A 17,414-nucleotide genomic window follows, 5' to 3' on the forward strand; every position below is an offset into this window, starting at 1 on the left:
TATGTTTAGTTATAAATAAAGTTTTTGAGTAGTTTGAATTCCGATTTCGTCACAGGTCACATGTGGATCAACCAGAGACACGCTTCTAATGCATTCTGTTCATTTCTGTATGAAAACATGTAGAAATATGCAGAAGACTAAAACAACCTAATTGCACCTGGAGCCGCACGGACAGCATCAGAGGGACGCTCAGCTGGTCTGAGCATTTGCATCGTCACAGGTGAGGTGAGGGAGGGGCTTCCTAGGTAAAAGGCGCTGCAGCCCCGCCCTCTTCTGTCAGAGACTCAGGTGGAGCTCATTGAGAACGTCCAGGTGAGTTCCTCTGTTTCAGGTAAGTTTCTGTGACATCATTTCGAGCCTGTCATCAAGGTGATGTTTGTTTTTCCGCAGAAGCTCTTCATCCTCCTCGTCATCCTCATCTTTCCTTTCCACAGTCAGTCTTGCTTCTCAGTAACTGCTCAGGTGTGTTTCCTCTGTGTTACCTGTGATCAGTGAGGAGGCATTCGCTGTCTGTCGGGTTTTCCTCTTCCTGCTTTTAAACTTCTTGATTTCAAATGTTTAAATATAGAAAACCTTCACTTACTGTTTCTGTGAATGCCACAGAGGTGACACACACACACACACACACACACACCATGCTAAAACATGCATGTCAAAACCAACTGTGTGTGTTGATGCAACCTGAACAGGTTGAAACTTGATAGATGTTTTCATACAGCCTCAGGGTTGGATGACCTGTGAGCTGTCAGGTGTGTTAGCTCATGTTTGCAGGTGTGTCAGAATTGGCACAGGTGTGAAAAAGGAAGTGCACACAATGAACCAGCTACTGCAAGAGGAACACAACGCTGTTAATACGACACACACACACCTGTGCTATGGGAGCTGCAGTGAAATTCATCATCCAACAGCTCTGAGCTTTACGTGTGTTTTCGATTTTGATTGGGCTACAGCACGCACCTGTTTGTTGTCCTGTGACTGATTTTAATGTTTTCATGACTTAGGGTTAGCCAGAGTAAGTAAATCTGATATTGTGGGTGGGGATTACATACACGCCACTGGTTAATGCTTCTGCCACGCCCCTTTCAGTGAAACATTTTCAGGTTGGACTTTCTTTTCTGTGGCTCCGCCCCTTGTAGGTGACATCATGGTATCCCATTCAGAGTTTGAGCGTGCAGGGAAGGAGGCGGGGCTTCAGGTGTGGCGGGTGGAGAACATGGAGCTGGTTCCTGTTCCTGAGAGCCTGTATGGCCGGTTCTACATCGGCGATGCGTACCTGATCCTGAAGAGCACGAGCAACCGCAGCGGTGCCTTGCAGTACGACCTGCACTACTGGCAGGGTACTGCAGTATTTCACGTACTGATACTACTGCCACTAATACTGCTGGAGAACATGTCGTAGTGACAGTCGAAATAAATGCAAACGGGAAGTGGTGTAGCACTGTGACTCGTGATACTGCAGTACTTGGTGGTGGTTGCAGCTGACCAGCTGTTCTGCTCTCTGATTGGCCGACTGTCTCACAGGTTCAGCGTGTTCTCGGGATGAGAGCGGAGCAGCGGCTATTCTCACTGTTCAGATGGACGACTTCCTGCAGGGGGCGCCGGTCCAGTACCGCGAAGTACAGGGCTACGAGTCTGGTACCTTCACCGGGTACTTCAACTTTCCTTCTGACGATGCTGTCTGTGTTGAGCGCTCAGTGGATCTGCGCTCGACAGTGCAGCCTAGGCGGAGTAGTCGAACGCAGATTCACTGAGTGCAGGGCAAGCTAGCGAGACAGAAGTTAAGCTCGTTGCAACATGGCAAATTGAACCTCCCCCACCCTCATTCAGATCTGGCGTTTGGAATTATTTTGGTTTTCATGTGACGTATGACCCTGAAGGTAAGCGAGTCATGGACTAAAGTAAAACGGTATGTTGGATGTGCCACGCAATGCTCAATTACATGGGTGGGAACTAGTGCGTTAGCGCAGTTAGCTCGTTAACGTGTTGGCTGTCCAGCCCCACGCACGGGGCAATCCGCGGTAGCTCTTTAACGGAGATTTGCCGTGTTGTGGCGTTAAGGTCATTTCAGATTTACGCTGACAGCACTAGTGTGAACACAACGAATATGACTGCACATTTACTCCGACAGCATCCTAGTGCAAAGACAAGTGGAAGCAGACAAAAACAACAAGCACGCATGCTACAAACTTTACCCGAGTCATTTAGACAGCCGTTAGCACAGGATTCTCCTTATGGGGACCTGATATGTTTAATATGCTGCTGAGAATATAGCCCAGAAGAAGCGTATAGTAGAGCTTTTATTTTGGAAAGAGCCATTTCTCTGTAATGAACTCTCTTTTCCAAACATGAGTGATTTCTCCATCAGATTTATTATTTTATTACTTTGTTGTTTCAGCAACATAAAATTTAAAAACTGAACGTTTGAGTTAAAATATATATTTATAATTTTAATAAATGACAAATTAAAAAGGCATGAACATTTTTTTGTATCGAACCGTGAATTTTGTGTATCGTTGCACCCCTAATTACTATGTGTACTTATGCTGATTCTGTGCTCATTAATGAGCTCATTCTAAATGACATCACTTCCTGCCTGTCTGGATACAGAAAGGGGGCGTGGCCTCAGGGTTCAAGCACATGGTGACCAGTGATGTTGGTGATGTTAAGCGACTGCTGCATGTCAGAGGTCGGCGCGCTGTCAGGGCGACGGAGGTTCCTGTCAGTTGGGACAGCTTCAACCAGTCAGATAGCTTCATTCTGGACCTGGGACAGGTGAGGCAGGGGCGGGACAGGTGAGAGAGGGTGGTACAGCTGTAAACCTGTTTTTCTCTACAGGAAATTATTCAGTGGTCTGGTTCCCACAGCAACCACTTTGAGAAGCTGAAGGCAACCATGGTGAGTACTGACATCACCTAATTACGTCATCATTTTATGATGTCACAAAGCAGAATACCTGATTAATTAAATCTTCGACAGGTGTCTAAGGGTATCCGTGACAATGAGAGGTGTGGGCGGGCTGAGCTCCAGGTCTGCGATGAAGGGGCGGAGCCAGAGAAGATGGTAGAGGTATGCAAATCGTGTGTAATGATTTCATCACAGACTCCTTAGCAGTACAGAAACGCACCACAGCTCAGTTCCTCTGGCGTCCAGCAGAAGCAGCAGTGAGGCACAATAGGCACATTTACAGCCTGATACAGAAACTGTTCTGCTGTTTAAGCTGCAGTGCATGATGGGACGTTCAGCTGACCTTTCACTGCTCTCTGTTGTGTTCAGGTTCTCGGGGAGAAGCCGGAGCTTTCCGAGTCTCAGGCTGACGACACCGAGACAGATGCTTCCAACAGGAAAGCGGCTCGTCTCTACAAGGTAACAAACTCTGGTGTTTCTCACCTGGATCGTCATCCAATCAGCTCTCCGTGGCTGCCCATGATGTCTGAAGATTTACACGTGACTCGTCTCAGGTGTCGAATGCAGGCGGAGACCTGGAGGTCACTGTGGTGGCCGAGGAGAGCCCGTTCTCCCAGAATACTTTGGTGTCCAGCGAGTGTTTCATTCTTGACAACGGAGCCAACGGACACATCTTCATCTGGAAAGGTGAGCACAACAGGTGTGAAACCAGCAAGACCCATCTGACAGGCCGGGAACTGGTCATGGAGAGGGAGCACTCGTTTTTCCACCTGTGAATAAACTGAACGTCCGGAGGTCGCCTGTCTGGATGAGCCTGAACAGAATGTAACACCTGCTGGTCCAAATTAACGGCGTGCGTGCGTGTATGCAGGTAAAGATGCAAACTCGGAGGAGCGTCACGCTGTCCTGAACACCGCAGAGTCGTTCATCTCAAAGATGAACTACCCCAGTTTCACACGGGTAGAGACACACACACACACACACACACACACTCTTACAGTCTCACCTGAGATGAGCTGCATCAGGAAACAGGTGATCCGATTTTCCTGTCCTACCTGTGTTCCCGCCCCCCAGGTCCAGGTCCTTCCTGAGCACGGGGAGGGGCCGCTCTTCAAACAGTTCTTTAAGGACTGGAGGGGCCCCAGTGACACGGTCGGCATGGGAACCGCCTACGTGTCCAATAAGATTGCAAAGATGGAAAAGGTAAGCCAATCAGCTTCCAGGACTAAACTGTGCCGAGCCAGACCAAAGCTGACTCCTGTGATTGGACAGGTGCCGTTTGATGCATCTACGCTCCACCAATCAGAAGGCATGGCGGCGCAGTATGGCATGGTCGACTGCGGGGACGGAGAAAAACAGGTGAGAACACCTGAATGTCGGCAGCTCAGGTACACGGTCACCTGACAAGCATGATGTTACTCAGGGCAGGTTTTCAGCCCTGAGTAACATCTGCAGGTTTCAGCTCAACAACGACAAGCTGAGAGGCTCCTGACTGACGAAACCCGGGGCAGTAAAGCTCCAGCGTGTGACTGACCTCACTGTAAGGCTGGCTCACCTGCAGCTGACCGATCCACCCGCCCACCTCTGTCACCTGTGTGTGCAGGCACACGTCGCTGCTGCAGAAGAAAGGACTCTCAGAAAATCGGCGACCATCTACCGCTTCATAACGCCTTTCTGACTCTTCGCTGTGTTCTGTTTGTATTTAATCGAGCTGATACCGGGGAGAAGCAAAGACCACCTCGTAAAGCATAACATGTGATGTTGCAGAGCTCTGTGTGTGCTGAGCAATGATGCATGAGCAGGCTTTTGGTGCTTATTCTCTGGACTGACGCTGAACAAGCAGAAACCTGTAACGTGCCCTGCTCACCAGCACGGTTTGAAGTACCCGAAAGGCTGGTTCTGCTCAGCTGGACGTTTTCAGTGGGAGAAAATAATCCTCCCCCTCCTCCTCCTTCAGTGTCAGCTGACTGCAGGTTTCAACATTATAAACGGGACATCTGCACAATGACTGAAACTAGCACCAATGACTAACAATGGTGAGGTCAGTTTATGATCATTAAAGGGTGCATTTTTTAAGGGCCTACCAGGTGTTAATGTGCAGACTGTCATGACCACTGGTCACAGACAGTAAGGTAGAAACCTGCAGTCAGCTGAGACTGAAGGAGTCACCTGATGATGATGATGATGATGAAACGTTTCTCGCACTGAAAACGTCCAGATGAGCAGAACCAGCCTGTTTCCTTACCTGGATGACTGAGCGCCCATCAACAGGGTTTGAAGTACAGTACAAAGTAACTGTCACGCCTCCCTGACAGCCACATTATGACAGAACTAGCACTAATATTACTGAAGAACAAACGTATCAGGCTGTAAACATGCAGGATTGAGCCAAAGCGATGATCACCAGCAGCTACCATCATTGGTTGTTTCATTCATTTAAATATCCTCCACCAAATCTGTGCACTGAAAGGTGAAACAAATGCATGTGAAACTGTCCACACACAGTTGTGCCTCTTTTGGTGGTTTTCCCCTCACACTGGTCGACCTTCAGATTGTGTCACAGCAGGTTTTCTTTCAAGCTGGAGAGATATGATCCAAAGTGCACATTTCACATAGCGAGACCTCATTTGCAAATTTCAAATGTCATAAAACCTCAAAGATGACGAAGACTGCAGATGATGCGTTCACCTGTAGTGTCTCCTGTTTTGTAACTGAGAGGTCTGTTAAGGGTTCAATATTGAGGAAGGGTACAAGAGGTGATCGAAGAATAACCACACTGATCCGGCCGGGTGAAGTCAAACGATTTTAATGAATACACGCGTCTGTGAAAATATGGCACTTGTGACGTTCACACAGCTTCACAGCGAAGTGCCTTGAGGGCACTATTTGGAAAAAACTGAACCGAATGGAAATGTGGCCGTTTTTCTTCCTCCAGTCGTACTCGTACTCCAGCAGACTAACCGAGCTGAAAGCTTGAACGCCACATCATCCCTCCTGTCTGATGGAAAACCGTCTCCATTGGTGCCAGGAGAGTTAGCAGCTGTGTTCACAGGTGTGCTGATAAAACATTTGCATGTAAGTCAGACACACTAGATTATCACCCGGCTGCACTCATTACTGTCTACACCAGGGGTGTCAAACTCAAATACACAGTGGGCCAAAATTCAAAACTGGAACAAAGTCGCGGGCTAACGTTAATATTTATTGAAATATATTTGTTCCTCCAGATATAAGAATGAATCTTATGGACTCAAACACGTTTTGCTGAAAGACTGAATATGGAACAAGCAAAGCTTAATACTAAAATATATAGATAAGCTGTGTAATACCAGTAGGCCAGCTCTAATAGTAATTTGGTATGGCTTCGCGGGCCAAATGTAAATAGGCTGCGGGCCAAATTTTGCCCGCGGGCCAGAGTTTGACACCTGTGATCTACACAGAAAGGACTCAGGACCTTCCTGTCACTGAGCAGGACGAAGCCAAAACATAAGAGTTCGTCACACGCAGCAAAAACAGGCTGGTGTCAGCCTTGGTCACATGAAGCACTCTGATTGGCTCGTTAAATTTTGAATGTTCATGTGTAACAGAGGCAGGTTACACGCGCCTCTGTTTGGATTGGACATGTGTTTCTCAGGATCTCGATACAAACTCAAACATGTAAGTCAGTGACTTCACTTACACGAGGTGATATTTTAATTGTTTTCCAGCTTTTGGGTTTTTGATTTTAAAAAGCAATCTCCTTTTGAAAGCTGTGACGTCCGTGGCCGCAGAGCCGCCAGGCTTTACAAACAAGTCCGTCTCTGTCGTAGATTTGGAGGGTCGAAGGCTCGGAGAAGGTTCCCGTGGACTCGGCGTCCTACGGTCAGTTCTATGGAGGAGACAGTTATATCATCCTGTATCGCTACCAGCACAGCGACCGAAGCGGTCAGATCATCTACATGTGGTGAGGCGCTGCATGCGTGCTGGGATCCTCGGTCATGTCTCTCCACAGCAGGGTGCCATCTAGTGCTGGAAAACTTGCTTCTAATGTAGATGTTTTTATTCCCTCTATAGGCAGGGAGCGGAGTCTACCCAGGACGAGGTTGCGGCATCGGCCTTCTTGGCTGTTGAGGTGGATGATGAGCTGGAAGGAAGTGCTGTCCAGGTAAACCAGCTGGGAACGCTGAGCCCAGTCTGTTAACCCAACCCACTGAGCAGGAAAGGCTCTTACTCTTACCTGTGTGCAGGTGCGGGTCATTCAAGGAAAAGAGCCCGCCCACCTCATGAGTCTGTTTGGCGACAAACCACTGGTGGTGTACAAGGGCGGGACTTCTAGAGAGAACGGCCAATCGGAAGCTGCCGACACTCGCCTGTTCCAGATAAGAGCCAATCCAGCAGGAAACACCAGAACTGTGGAGGTGAGGTGAGAACTGGAGCCCAGTGAAGACGGGTTCTTTCCTTTTAGAGTTTTAGTCCAGAAAATCAAAGTTCCTTTGGTTCAAAGAACGTCCCAGACTTCTGGTTGATAGACTTTGAGTCCAGAGAACTCTGAGGGCTCAGCATTTGAGTCCAGAACTTTAGTTTTAGCTCAGGAATATTTTGGTCCAAAAGGTTTTGGTTCAGATCTTCACGCCTTGCGACTGTCACGTCGTCTGAGCCTGCATTGGTTAGTCCAGGTGGAGCCTGACTCCTCTGCTCTTGTCAGGTGGAGCCGTCCTCCTCCCGTCTGAACTCCAACGATGTTTTCCTCCTGGTTTTGCCCTCTGGATCCTGGATGTGGAAAGGCAGTAGAAGCAACCCAGACGAACTGAAGGGAGCCGAGCAGCTGGCTGAGATCCTGCATGTGACCCCCACCCTTCTGGACGAGGGGGAGGAGCAAGGTGGGGAGGACAGGTGAAATATTTACCAATGTGCACATACTAGAACCATAAACTGACCATCCGCGGTTACAGATGGATTCTGGGATACGCTGGGGGGGCAGCAGGACTACTGTCGGTCTGCTCGGCTGAAGAACCAGATGGAAGACTGGAAATTTCAAGGTCTGTCAGTTCGTCACATGATTGGTTCTCCAGGAGCAAGGCCAACGTCACCATCATCGTTTACTACAAAGTTCTAGCAAAGCCAGTTTCATTTATACAAGATTAATCGGTCAACAATCAGCTCGATAGTTTCAGTTTCCACCTGAAGCTGAAACTAACTTCTAAATCCAGAGACACCTGGAGGCTAGACTTTATTATATCCTCTTTCAATTCAGTTTTAATTACAGTGCACAAAATCACAACAATAGTCTCCTAAATACACTTTAGACTGTAAAGTAAAGACAATAAAACAGAAAAGCAGAGGGCCGGCCGTCTGCTGTCACTGGCTGGGGGTGAGGGGAGGAGTGCGGGACAAAGACGCGCTGTGGAAGAGGCTGAATGTTGGTGACCAGGCTCGGTGCTAAACAAATCTTCACAGGTGAATCTGTGTTTCAGGTAGATGAAGTTCCAGGTGAGCTGACGCAGGATGATCTCGCTCCTGATGATGTCATGATCTTGGATACCTGGGACCAGGTGGGCGTCTCCTTCTGTTCATACAGTTAAAGATGTCTGCATCTCTTCGGTGTCCTCACGTCCTGCGTCCTGCTGCAGGTGTTCGTTTGGATTGGAAACGAAGCTCAGGAGGAGGAGAAGACTCGGGCAGTGACATCAGGTGAGACCGACAGGAGGCTAAAGTGGGCGTTACCTGGCCGTGTGTCCGATGTCCTCTGCTCTGAACTCGTCTAATATCTCGAAGGATCGGTTCAGTTGTAATTTAAAGTCTAAACTCGTAACTTTTGAGGCGTTTGAAATTAAAAAAAAAAAAATTTCCCTGCAGCTGAGCGCTACATCGAGAGTGACCCAGCCAATCGTGACCCTCGAACCCCCATTGTGACGGTGAAGCAGGGATTCGAACCGCCAACCTTCACCGGCTGGTTTCTGGGCTGGGAGTACGAATACTGGTCCATTAGCCCACTCCAGCGCTATCTCCAGGCCCTGTGACCTCACTTCCTGTTTACCATTGACCTTTGAGCTGTCTGCATGAATAAAAGCTTTTTATCGACATGCACGTCTCTGTGTGTGATGAGCAGGTAGACGGTGTATTAGTTTATTGGAGCGTCTCTATAAGTACCAACGTGGATAAATAACAATAAGAGGAAACATAAACACGGAGACAGAAGCCACAGTGAGCACAGCAGAGACAGTCTGAGAGAGTCTGAGTGTGCACGTGTTCACAAACTATTCATCACAATTTAAAGTTTGGACCGCTTTACAATAAAATCTGGTGTTTACATTAAAATCAGAATTCTCTGAAACAACAAACTAGCATCTCTAACTCTCCCACGCCTCGCCCATGTGACCAAAATATTCAAAGCTACGGAAGCCCTGAGGGGCCAACACAATCACTTGGAGTTGTGGTGCTGCTTCTAGTCTTTGTGCTAAGCTAGGCTAACCGGGATGAGCAAGTTTCCGTGAGGCAGCTCGGACACAAAGGTCGGACTGTTCCTTTAAAATACAATCGAAAGTCAAAGCGTCTAAAACAATTAATATGTTCCTCCAGCCTGGAGCCACGTACAGGTGGGGTTGCTTCATGTCTTGTCATAAAATGTCCATTTTGGTTTCGGGACCGTTTTTCTGATTTGTAACAGGAAGTACCAAAACGTAAACGGGATATGATGTCATACTCTAACTAGTTCAAAGAGAAAACGTGCAAAACAAAAACAGGAAATGAGTTGGATTAAGGTCAGAGGTTCATCTGTAAAAGTCTATGGGTTAGCCCCGCCTCTATGGGCCTCGTAAGGCTAAGCACCTCCCTCTCCTTGCAGTACAGCCAGTTAGAGCTCAGCAGTTGCCAGAGTTGCGGAACTCTCCGTTCTCGGTGATCTGCAGCGATGACGTGTTGCTCGGAGACAGGCCGTTCCTCTGTGATGTCACGGCATAACGCTCCTTCAGCTGAGTTAGAGCCGCCATCAGACGAGTGTTCGCTGCGTCAAGACTCGCAATCCTCTTCTCCTGAGAGTCAGACAGGTGAGACGGGCAGGTGAGACAGTAAGCTCAAAACAAACCTGCAGGTCCACTTATGTCCACCTGGGATCTTTAGTCAGCTGTCACAGGGAGGTGGGATTTTACATTTGTTCCTGTTTGTGCTGCTAATACGCTTTAAATATGAAGAACATTAAATGTTTTTCACTAACATATTTCACCTAATTATGTCGTACGCATAAAATGGTTTTACAGACATGCATCAAAACTCAGCTATGCTAGCTACTGTTAGCTTCATTCCGGGATGGAGAACAGCTCGAGACGTCTTTTAAGACGCCATAATGACGCTGGAGTAGCTTATGAGCACTTCCACCTGTTTCCACCATCACTGGGCAAAATATGGTCACTTCTACAGTCGTAAACTCTGAGGCTTCAAATACAGATTTCAGGTGATGGAGACGTACCTGTGCCTCTATAATCTTCTGCTTCGAGTCAACCACAGCCTGCATGTCAGAGTGATCCTTCTTTAACTCTTCCTCCACCGCCATCAACCTGCAGGTGATCAGACAGACAGGTGATCAGACAGACAGAGACAGGTGATCAGACAGACAAACAGAGAGACAGACAGACAGGTGATCAGACAGACAGACAGACAGAGAGACAGGTGATCAGACAGACAGACAGACAGAGAGACAGGTGATCAGACAGACAGACAGACAGAGAGACAGGTGATCAGACAGACAAACAGAGAGACAGACAGAGAGACAGGTGATCAGACAGACAGACAAATGGAGAGACAAGTGATCAGACAGACAGAGAGACAGGTGATCAGACAGAGAGAGAGACAGGTGATCAGACAGAGAGAGAGACAGGTAATCAGACAGAGAGAGAGACAGGTAATCAGACAGAGAGACAGACAGACAGGTGATCAGACGGAGAGACAAGTGATCAGACAGACAGGCGATCAGACAGACAGAGAGACAGGCGATCAGACAGACAGAGAGACAGGCGATCAGACAGACAGAGAGACAGGCGATCAGACAGACAGAGAGACAGGTGATCAGACAGACAGGCGATCAGACAGACAGAGAGACAGACAGACAGGTAATCAGACAGACAGAGAGACAGGTGATCAGACAGACAGACAAACAGAGAGACAGACAGACAGACAGGTGATCAGACAGACAGACAAATGGAGAGACAAGTGATCAGACAGACAGAGAGACAGACAAAAGGACAGACAAAAGGACGGACAGACAGACAGGCGATCAGACAGACAGACAGACAGGGAGACAGGTGATCAGACAGACAGATAAAAAGAGAGACAGACTGACAGGTGATCAGACAGACATTTGCTCAGACAGAAAGACAGAGAGACAGACGGACAGAGAGAGAGAAAGATGGACAGATGAATAGACAGAGAGACAAATAGACAGACAGGCAGGCAGAGAGACAGACGGGCAGACAGAGAGACAAACAGACAGAGAGAAAGATGGACAGACAGAGAGACAAACAGACAGGAATAGAGACAAACAGACAGAGAGACAGACGGGCAGACAGATGGACAGAGAGACAGGCACCTGACAGGTGTCAGGTGAAGTTGATTATTTCTGACATCTGAATCGGTCGAGCACAGTGGAGCTGGTGCTGCAGTTCACAGTTCAACCTCTAGGTGGCTGCTGAGAAGTCTTTTTCCTTGTTGTCTGTTTGCTAAGGTGAACAAGCACAACCCTCAAGTACTGTTTCTATGGTAATGCACACAGGTGTTCCCACCTGCTGATGATGCTGTTCATCTGCAGGTCTTTGTCGTCCTGCAGTCTCCTTAGCCGACTCTCTGTGTCCTCCAAACGAGCCTAAAACACACGCACACTGCTATTGGTCTTGCTGTGTCATGTGACTGAGCTTCTCTGCAGGTGGGTCACAGACCTGGTACTCCTGCAGCATGCGCTGATTCTGCTGATCCTGGACCATCAGACGTGCTTCACACTCCTCCTGACGCAGTGCAGCAATGCGCAACTTCTCCTGCAGCAACGCAATCTCCTGCTGGTACTGCACACACACACACACACACACACACACACACACACACACCGTCAGAACCAGCAGGACCAGTAGAACCAGTGTTGACCCAGAACTTTGAGAACCTTACCTTCTCCACGAGGCTGTCATCATGGCGATCATCCTCAGCCTCACCATAGGAGGAGGTGGAGTTCATGTTGAGCAGCCAGGCTGCCGTACGGTCTAACGCGCAGGGAGACGGAGCCTGGACACACAAACACACCTGAACAGGTACCGCCCACGACCTTAGACAGTCCAGGTACGTCCTCTGGGTGGGTCACTTCAGAAAAAGCTTTAAACAAGTATGGAGGACCGCCTCCTTGCATCTGATCATTAAATCAGGAAAGCTTGAACAAAATGACTCCATGGTACCGTGGTAACAGCCTAGTTACCTTGGCAGCCGGCCGCTGCTTCTCAGGGCTATCTCCTTTGGACGATGACGACATCTGTCTGAGCCGCGACTGGCTGCTGGTTGGCCAATCAGGGCTCGATGACATCATGCTGCCAGAGGTGGGACGTGGGGGGTAGGCGGATCCTGCACCACTGCCGCCGCTGAGCATGCTGGGAGGCGTCCGGCCTCGAGGAGGTCCGGGTGGAGCTGAGGACGGAGGAGGAGGCTGATCAATTCGTCTCTGGGGGCCCGAGGAGTTCTGCCGAGGTGGGACGGAGCTACCTGAAAGGTGGGAGCAATCAAAGGTAAATCAGACCTGATCCTCAAACTTCAGGCCTCGTCCAAAAATATAAAGCAATTTGCTGGTTGTGAGTGTGATTGTAGCTAATGGCAAAAACCCACCCACCACTTTAATCACACTCTAGATCTTGGTTTCGGTTTTACCCAGCAGTCTTAGCTAATTATAGGCCAATCTCCAACCTTCCTTTCATATCAAACATCCTTGAAAGAGTAGTTGTCAAACAGCTAACAGATCATCTGCAGAGGTTTATTTGAAGAGTTTCAGTCAGGTTTCAGAGCTCATCACAGCACAGAAACAGCTTTAGTGAAGGTTACAAATGATCTTCTTATGGCCTCTGACAGTGGACTCATCTCTGTGCTTGTCCTGCTAGACCTCAGTGCAGCGTTCGATACTGTCGACCATAATATCCTATTACAGCGATTAGAACATTCCACAGAAGAATTTTGAATTTTTCTAACAGGAAGCCAAAACAGGAGAAATCTGCTCTCTTTCTAGTCCCTGTCAGGACTCTTGCTGCAGCATTTTGGATTAGCTGAAGGCTTTTCAGGGAGTTTCTAGGACTTCCTGATAATAATGAATTACAGTCGTCCAGCCTGGAAGTAATAAATGCATGAACTAGTTTTTCAGCTTCACTCTGAGACAGGATATTTCTAACTTTAGAGATGTTGCACAAATGGAAGAAAGCAGTCTTACATATTTGTTTAATATGTGCGTTGAAGGACATGTCCTGGTCAAAAATGACTCCAAGGTTCCTCACAGTGTTACTGGAGGCCGAGGTAATGCCATCCAGAGTAAGAATCTGGTTAGATACCATATTTCTAAGATTTTCAGGGCCGAGTACAATAACCTCAGTTTGATCTGAATGAAGAAGCAGAAAGTTAGCGGCCATCCAGGTCTTTATGTCTTTAAGACATTCCTGCAGTTTAACTCATTGGTGTGTGTTATCTGGCTTCATGGACAGATAGAGCTGGGTGTCATCTGCATAGCAGTGTAAATGTATGCTATGTCTTCTAATGATGCTGCCTAAGGGAAGCATGTATACAGGGAGTGCAGAATTATTAGGCAAGTTGTATTTTTGAGGAATAATTTTATTATTGAACAACAACCATGTTCTCAATGAACCCAAAAAACTCATTAATATCAAAGCTGAATGTTTCTGGAAGTAGTTTTTAGTTTGTTTTTAGTTTGAGCTATTTTAGGGGGATATCTGTGTGTGCAGGTGACTATTACTGTGCATAATTATTAGACAACTTAACAAAAAACAAATATATACCCATTTCAATTATTTATTTTTACCAGTGAAACCAATATAACATCTCCACATTCACAAATATACATTTCTGACATTCAAAAACAAAACAAAAACAAATCAGCGACCAATATAGCCACCTTTCTTTGCAAGGACACTCAAAAGCCTGCCATCCATGGATTCTGTCAGTGTTTTGATCTGTTCACCATCAACATTGCGTGCAGCAGCAACCACAGCCTCCCAGACACTGTTCAGAGAGGTGTACTGTTTTCCCTCCTTGTAAATCTCACATTTGATGATGGACCACAGGTTCTCAATGGGGTTCAGATCAGGTGAACAAGGAGGCCATGTCATTAGTTTTTCTTCTTTTATACCCTTTCTTGCCAGCCACGCTGTGGAGTACTTGGACGCGTGTGATGGAGCATTGTCCTGCATGGAAATCATGTTTTTCTTGAAGGATGCAGACTTCTTCCTGTACCACTGCTTGAAGAAGGTGTCTTCCAGAAACTGGCAGTAGGACTGGGAGTTGAGCTTGACTCCATCCTCAACCCGAAAAGGCCCCACAAGCTCATCTTTGATGATACCAGCCCAAACCAGTACTCCACCTCCACCTTGCTGGCGTCTGAGTGGGACTGGAGCTCTCTGCCCTTTACCAATCCAGCCACGGGCCCATCCATCTGGCCCATCAAGACTCACTCTCATTTCATCAGTCCATAAAACCTTAGAAAAACCAGTCTTGAGATATTTCTTGGCCCAGTCTTGACGTTTCAGCTTGTGTGTCTTGTTCAGTGGTGGTCGTCTTTCAGCCTTTCTTACCTTGGCCATGTCTCTGAGTATTGCACACCTTGTGCTTTTGGGCACTCCAGTGATGTTGCAGCTCTGAAATATGGCCAAACTGGTGGCAAGTGGCATCTTGGCAGCTGCACGCTTGACTTTTCTCAGTTCATGGGCAGTTATTTTGCGCCTTGGTTTTTCCACACGCTTCTTGCGACCCTGTTGACTATTTTGAATGAAACGCTTGATTGTTCGATGATCACGCTTCAGAAGCTTTGCAATTTTGAGACTGCTGCATCCCTCTGCAAGATATCTCACTATTTTTGACTTTTCTGAGCCTGTCAAGTCCTTCTTTTGACCCATTTTGCCAAAGGAAAGGACGTTGCCTAATAATTATGCACACCTGATATAGGGTGTTGATGTCATTAGACCACACCCCTTCTCATTACAGAGATGCACATCACCTAATATGCTTAATTGGTAGTAGGCTTTCGAGCCTATACAGCTTGGAGTAAGACAACATGCATGAAGAGGATGATGTGGACAAAATACTCATTTGCCTAATAATTCTGCACTCCCTGTAATGTAAACAGAATTGGTCCTAGCACTGACACACACAAACACTTCCTGTTGCTTCTGACCCCCGACCCTGGACTCTACCTGTGAGTGTCTCGCTGAGGGACAGCGCTCGCCGCGAGTACTCCTCGCCACTGCTGCTGCTCGACATAGCAGACATCCTCTCCCCCCTCTCCCCCCCTGTCAGTCCCACTGACATCTGGGTAAGAAACGCCGGTTTGGTCACCATGGTGTTCCTGTCGTCTGCATTTCCCTGCGACCCCACCGAGCCGTCTGAGGGTGTGGCGTCGGCCTGCTGCTGCTGCTGTGGCTGCCGCGGTGATGTGGTGGTCATGTGATAGACGGGATTCTGGAAGGAGAGGGGGAGGAGCCCCGTCCTGCGCTGCCACTGACCATCGTCGAGGCCGTCGCCAGGGGAGGTGTCATGCAGGTCCACCAGAGACAAGCTGCGGCTCTCGTTGTTCAGCTCGGACCCCTCTCTCCGACCTCCATTGGTCATTTCAAACGCTGCCTCATTCTCATTGGACTCTGAGTAGGATGAGCTTGGTGCTGGAGAACCCTGCATGCCTGGAGAAAGTGACATCACAGGAAGAGTCAGGGGTGACAGAGTGGTGGAGAAATGGGAAAGTGGATAAAGAAGAGAGGTGAAAGGTCACCTGATGCAGGCTGTAGGCTCGACCCTTTAGTGACGAAAAACAAGTCTTTGTTCTCAGGAGTCGGCGAGGGGAGTCTGGTGAAATCCACCAATCTATACACACACACACACACACACACACACAGATAACACGTCAGATATTTAAGCCATGCATCAGCCAGACTCTTCCTGCGCTGGCATGCACAGACAACTGTGAGCATGTGCAGAAGCTCCATGTGAGAGCCCTCTCTGTTCACCACTGGGGATGCTAATGCTAACAGGAAACACAGGATGCTAACCCTCCATCAAGTCCCATGCTGCCCTGCAGGCCAACAGAGGGATTACAGGTCGCCAGAGGTGGAGAAAGGGGCGGAGACAGGGGGGCTGGGGAGAGAGGGGGCGGAGACACTACACGTTGAGGCTCTGGGGAAGAAACAGATACGCCCCCTGCACTGGCCACACCCCCTGGATTGGCAAGCGCTGCCGATACGTCTCTGAGGATTCGAGGAAGAGGGCCGAGCTTCGACAGGCACGACTGGAGAAAACAGAGAGAGAGAGCAGTCAGGGAGTTACCTGGGCAGGCAGGTGAGTCATCTGCCAAGACAGGTGCATTACCTGGTCGAGCTCAGTCAGCAGGGTGTGCAGGCTGGACAGCTCACGGCCGAGGTCGATGTACCCGTCAAAGCCGGCGGTGTGGTTCAGCCCGTCGGGGTTCGAGATCTCCTGCAGGAAGCGCTGCATGCTGCTCCACTGCCGCTCCACAAAGTCATTCATGAACAGCATGTACTCCTCCTTAGTGCCGAACCTGCGCGACAGGTAAGACCGCCAGCGTCAGCAGGTCAGCATGCACGCACGCATACAGTTGGCAGGTAGCCGTGCACAGTGCAGGTACAAAGACTTCAAAGTAAAAGCTCTGCACTACTTCAGAACAGGCTTGGTACGTCACAATAAAAGCCCTGGGCTTCTTCCAGAATACTGGTCCTGAACTCCTTTCAGAACTAAAAGCCTTCCACTCCTTCACCATAAATACTCATCACTCCTTCAGAATAAAAGTCCTTTAAAAAAAGCCCTAAACTGCTTTCAAAATAAATTCTTTTTAAAATTCTTTGCTCCTTTAGAATAAAAGCCTTGGAGTCCTTTCAAAATAAAAACCCTGTATTCCATCAAAATAAAAGGCCTACACCCCGTTAGAAAAAAGGCTGCTGTCCTTTCCAAATAAAAGCCCTGTATTGTTTCACAATAAAAGCCGTGGCGTACTTGCTGAAGTTGGCAAGGTTCTGAATCACTTTGGCGATCAGCGTCAGGGTTCTCGCTGTGCGTTCATCAGGGTATTCCTGCATCAGGTCGAATAGTGATGGCGACATCACGGCCGGACACAGGAAGCGCAAGAACAGCGAGGCGCTGATGAGGCGCTCGCTGATGTCTGGCCGTCCTCGGTTGCCGCATTCCTGCCGCCATGACCCAAACACCTCCTTCAGCTCCCGGGGGAAGACCCTGAGTGACAATCGGCAAGAGTCAGCGTGTGCCGGCCTGGAGCGTCAGTGGTG

The 17,414-nt window shown here is 48.4% G+C and overlaps 2 protein-coding genes across 7 annotated transcripts in view; one reads left to right on the forward strand and one right to left on the reverse strand.

The window, feature by feature from the left end:
- Positions 1-1,144: 1,144 nt before the first annotated feature.
- On the forward strand, positions 1,145-8,903 carry LOC146622148 (gelsolin-like). Of its 3 annotated transcripts, none has more exons than XM_085366973.1 (18): positions 1,145-1,337; positions 1,522-1,676; positions 2,608-2,772; positions 2,836-2,895; positions 2,977-3,066; positions 3,274-3,363; positions 3,459-3,591; positions 3,776-3,864; positions 3,979-4,107; positions 4,177-4,263; positions 6,714-6,847; positions 6,958-7,075; positions 7,131-7,301; positions 7,589-7,763; positions 7,836-7,934; positions 8,341-8,435; positions 8,514-8,574; positions 8,740-8,903. In XM_085366973.1, exons 1-18 carry the CDS (start codon positions 1,145-1,147, stop codon positions 8,901-8,903), a joined length of 2,208 nt encoding a protein of 735 aa, XP_085223099.1. The 3 variants fall into 3 exon arrangements, with proteins under 3 accessions (XP_085223099.1, XP_085223098.1, XP_085223100.1); XM_085366972.1 differs by having other exon boundaries at positions 6,958-7,048; positions 7,836-7,946; XM_085366974.1 differs by having other exon boundaries at positions 6,958-7,048.
- An 840-nt stretch (positions 8,904-9,743) lies between these two features.
- Positions 9,744-17,414, reverse strand: part of LOC146622149 (disabled homolog 2-interacting protein-like) — a 31,265-nt gene continuing 23,594 nt past the window's right edge. For 3 of the 4 annotated variants that reach the window (XM_085366977.1, XM_085366976.1, XM_085366975.1), the window contains 11 exons: positions 17,125-17,361; positions 16,483-16,672; positions 16,167-16,402; positions 15,890-15,981; positions 15,318-15,800; positions 12,335-12,615; positions 12,034-12,147; positions 11,811-11,933; positions 11,658-11,737; positions 10,349-10,436; positions 9,744-9,914 (listed from right to left, as the gene is read on the reverse strand). In XM_085366977.1, coding sequence (XP_085223103.1) covers positions 9,744-9,914; positions 10,349-10,436; positions 11,658-11,737; positions 11,811-11,933; positions 12,034-12,147; positions 12,335-12,615; positions 15,318-15,800; positions 15,890-15,981; positions 16,167-16,402; positions 16,483-16,672; positions 17,125-17,361 — 2,095 coding nt within the window. Of the gene's footprint in view, positions 9,915-10,348; positions 10,437-11,657; positions 11,738-11,810; positions 11,934-12,033; positions 12,148-12,334; positions 12,616-15,317; positions 15,801-15,889; positions 15,982-16,166; positions 16,420-16,475; positions 16,673-17,124; positions 17,362-17,414 lie in introns of all 4 variants that reach the window. The other variant, XM_085366978.1, reaches the window with a different exon arrangement.

The sequence above is a fragment of the Diplotaxodon limnothrissa genome, linkage group LG12, assembly GCF_057381915.1.
Source record: "Diplotaxodon limnothrissa isolate DT_005_m linkage group LG12, D_limnothrissa_male_GT1.1, whole genome shotgun sequence".
Taxonomy (NCBI): Eukaryota; Metazoa; Chordata; class Actinopteri; order Cichliformes; family Cichlidae; genus Diplotaxodon; species Diplotaxodon limnothrissa.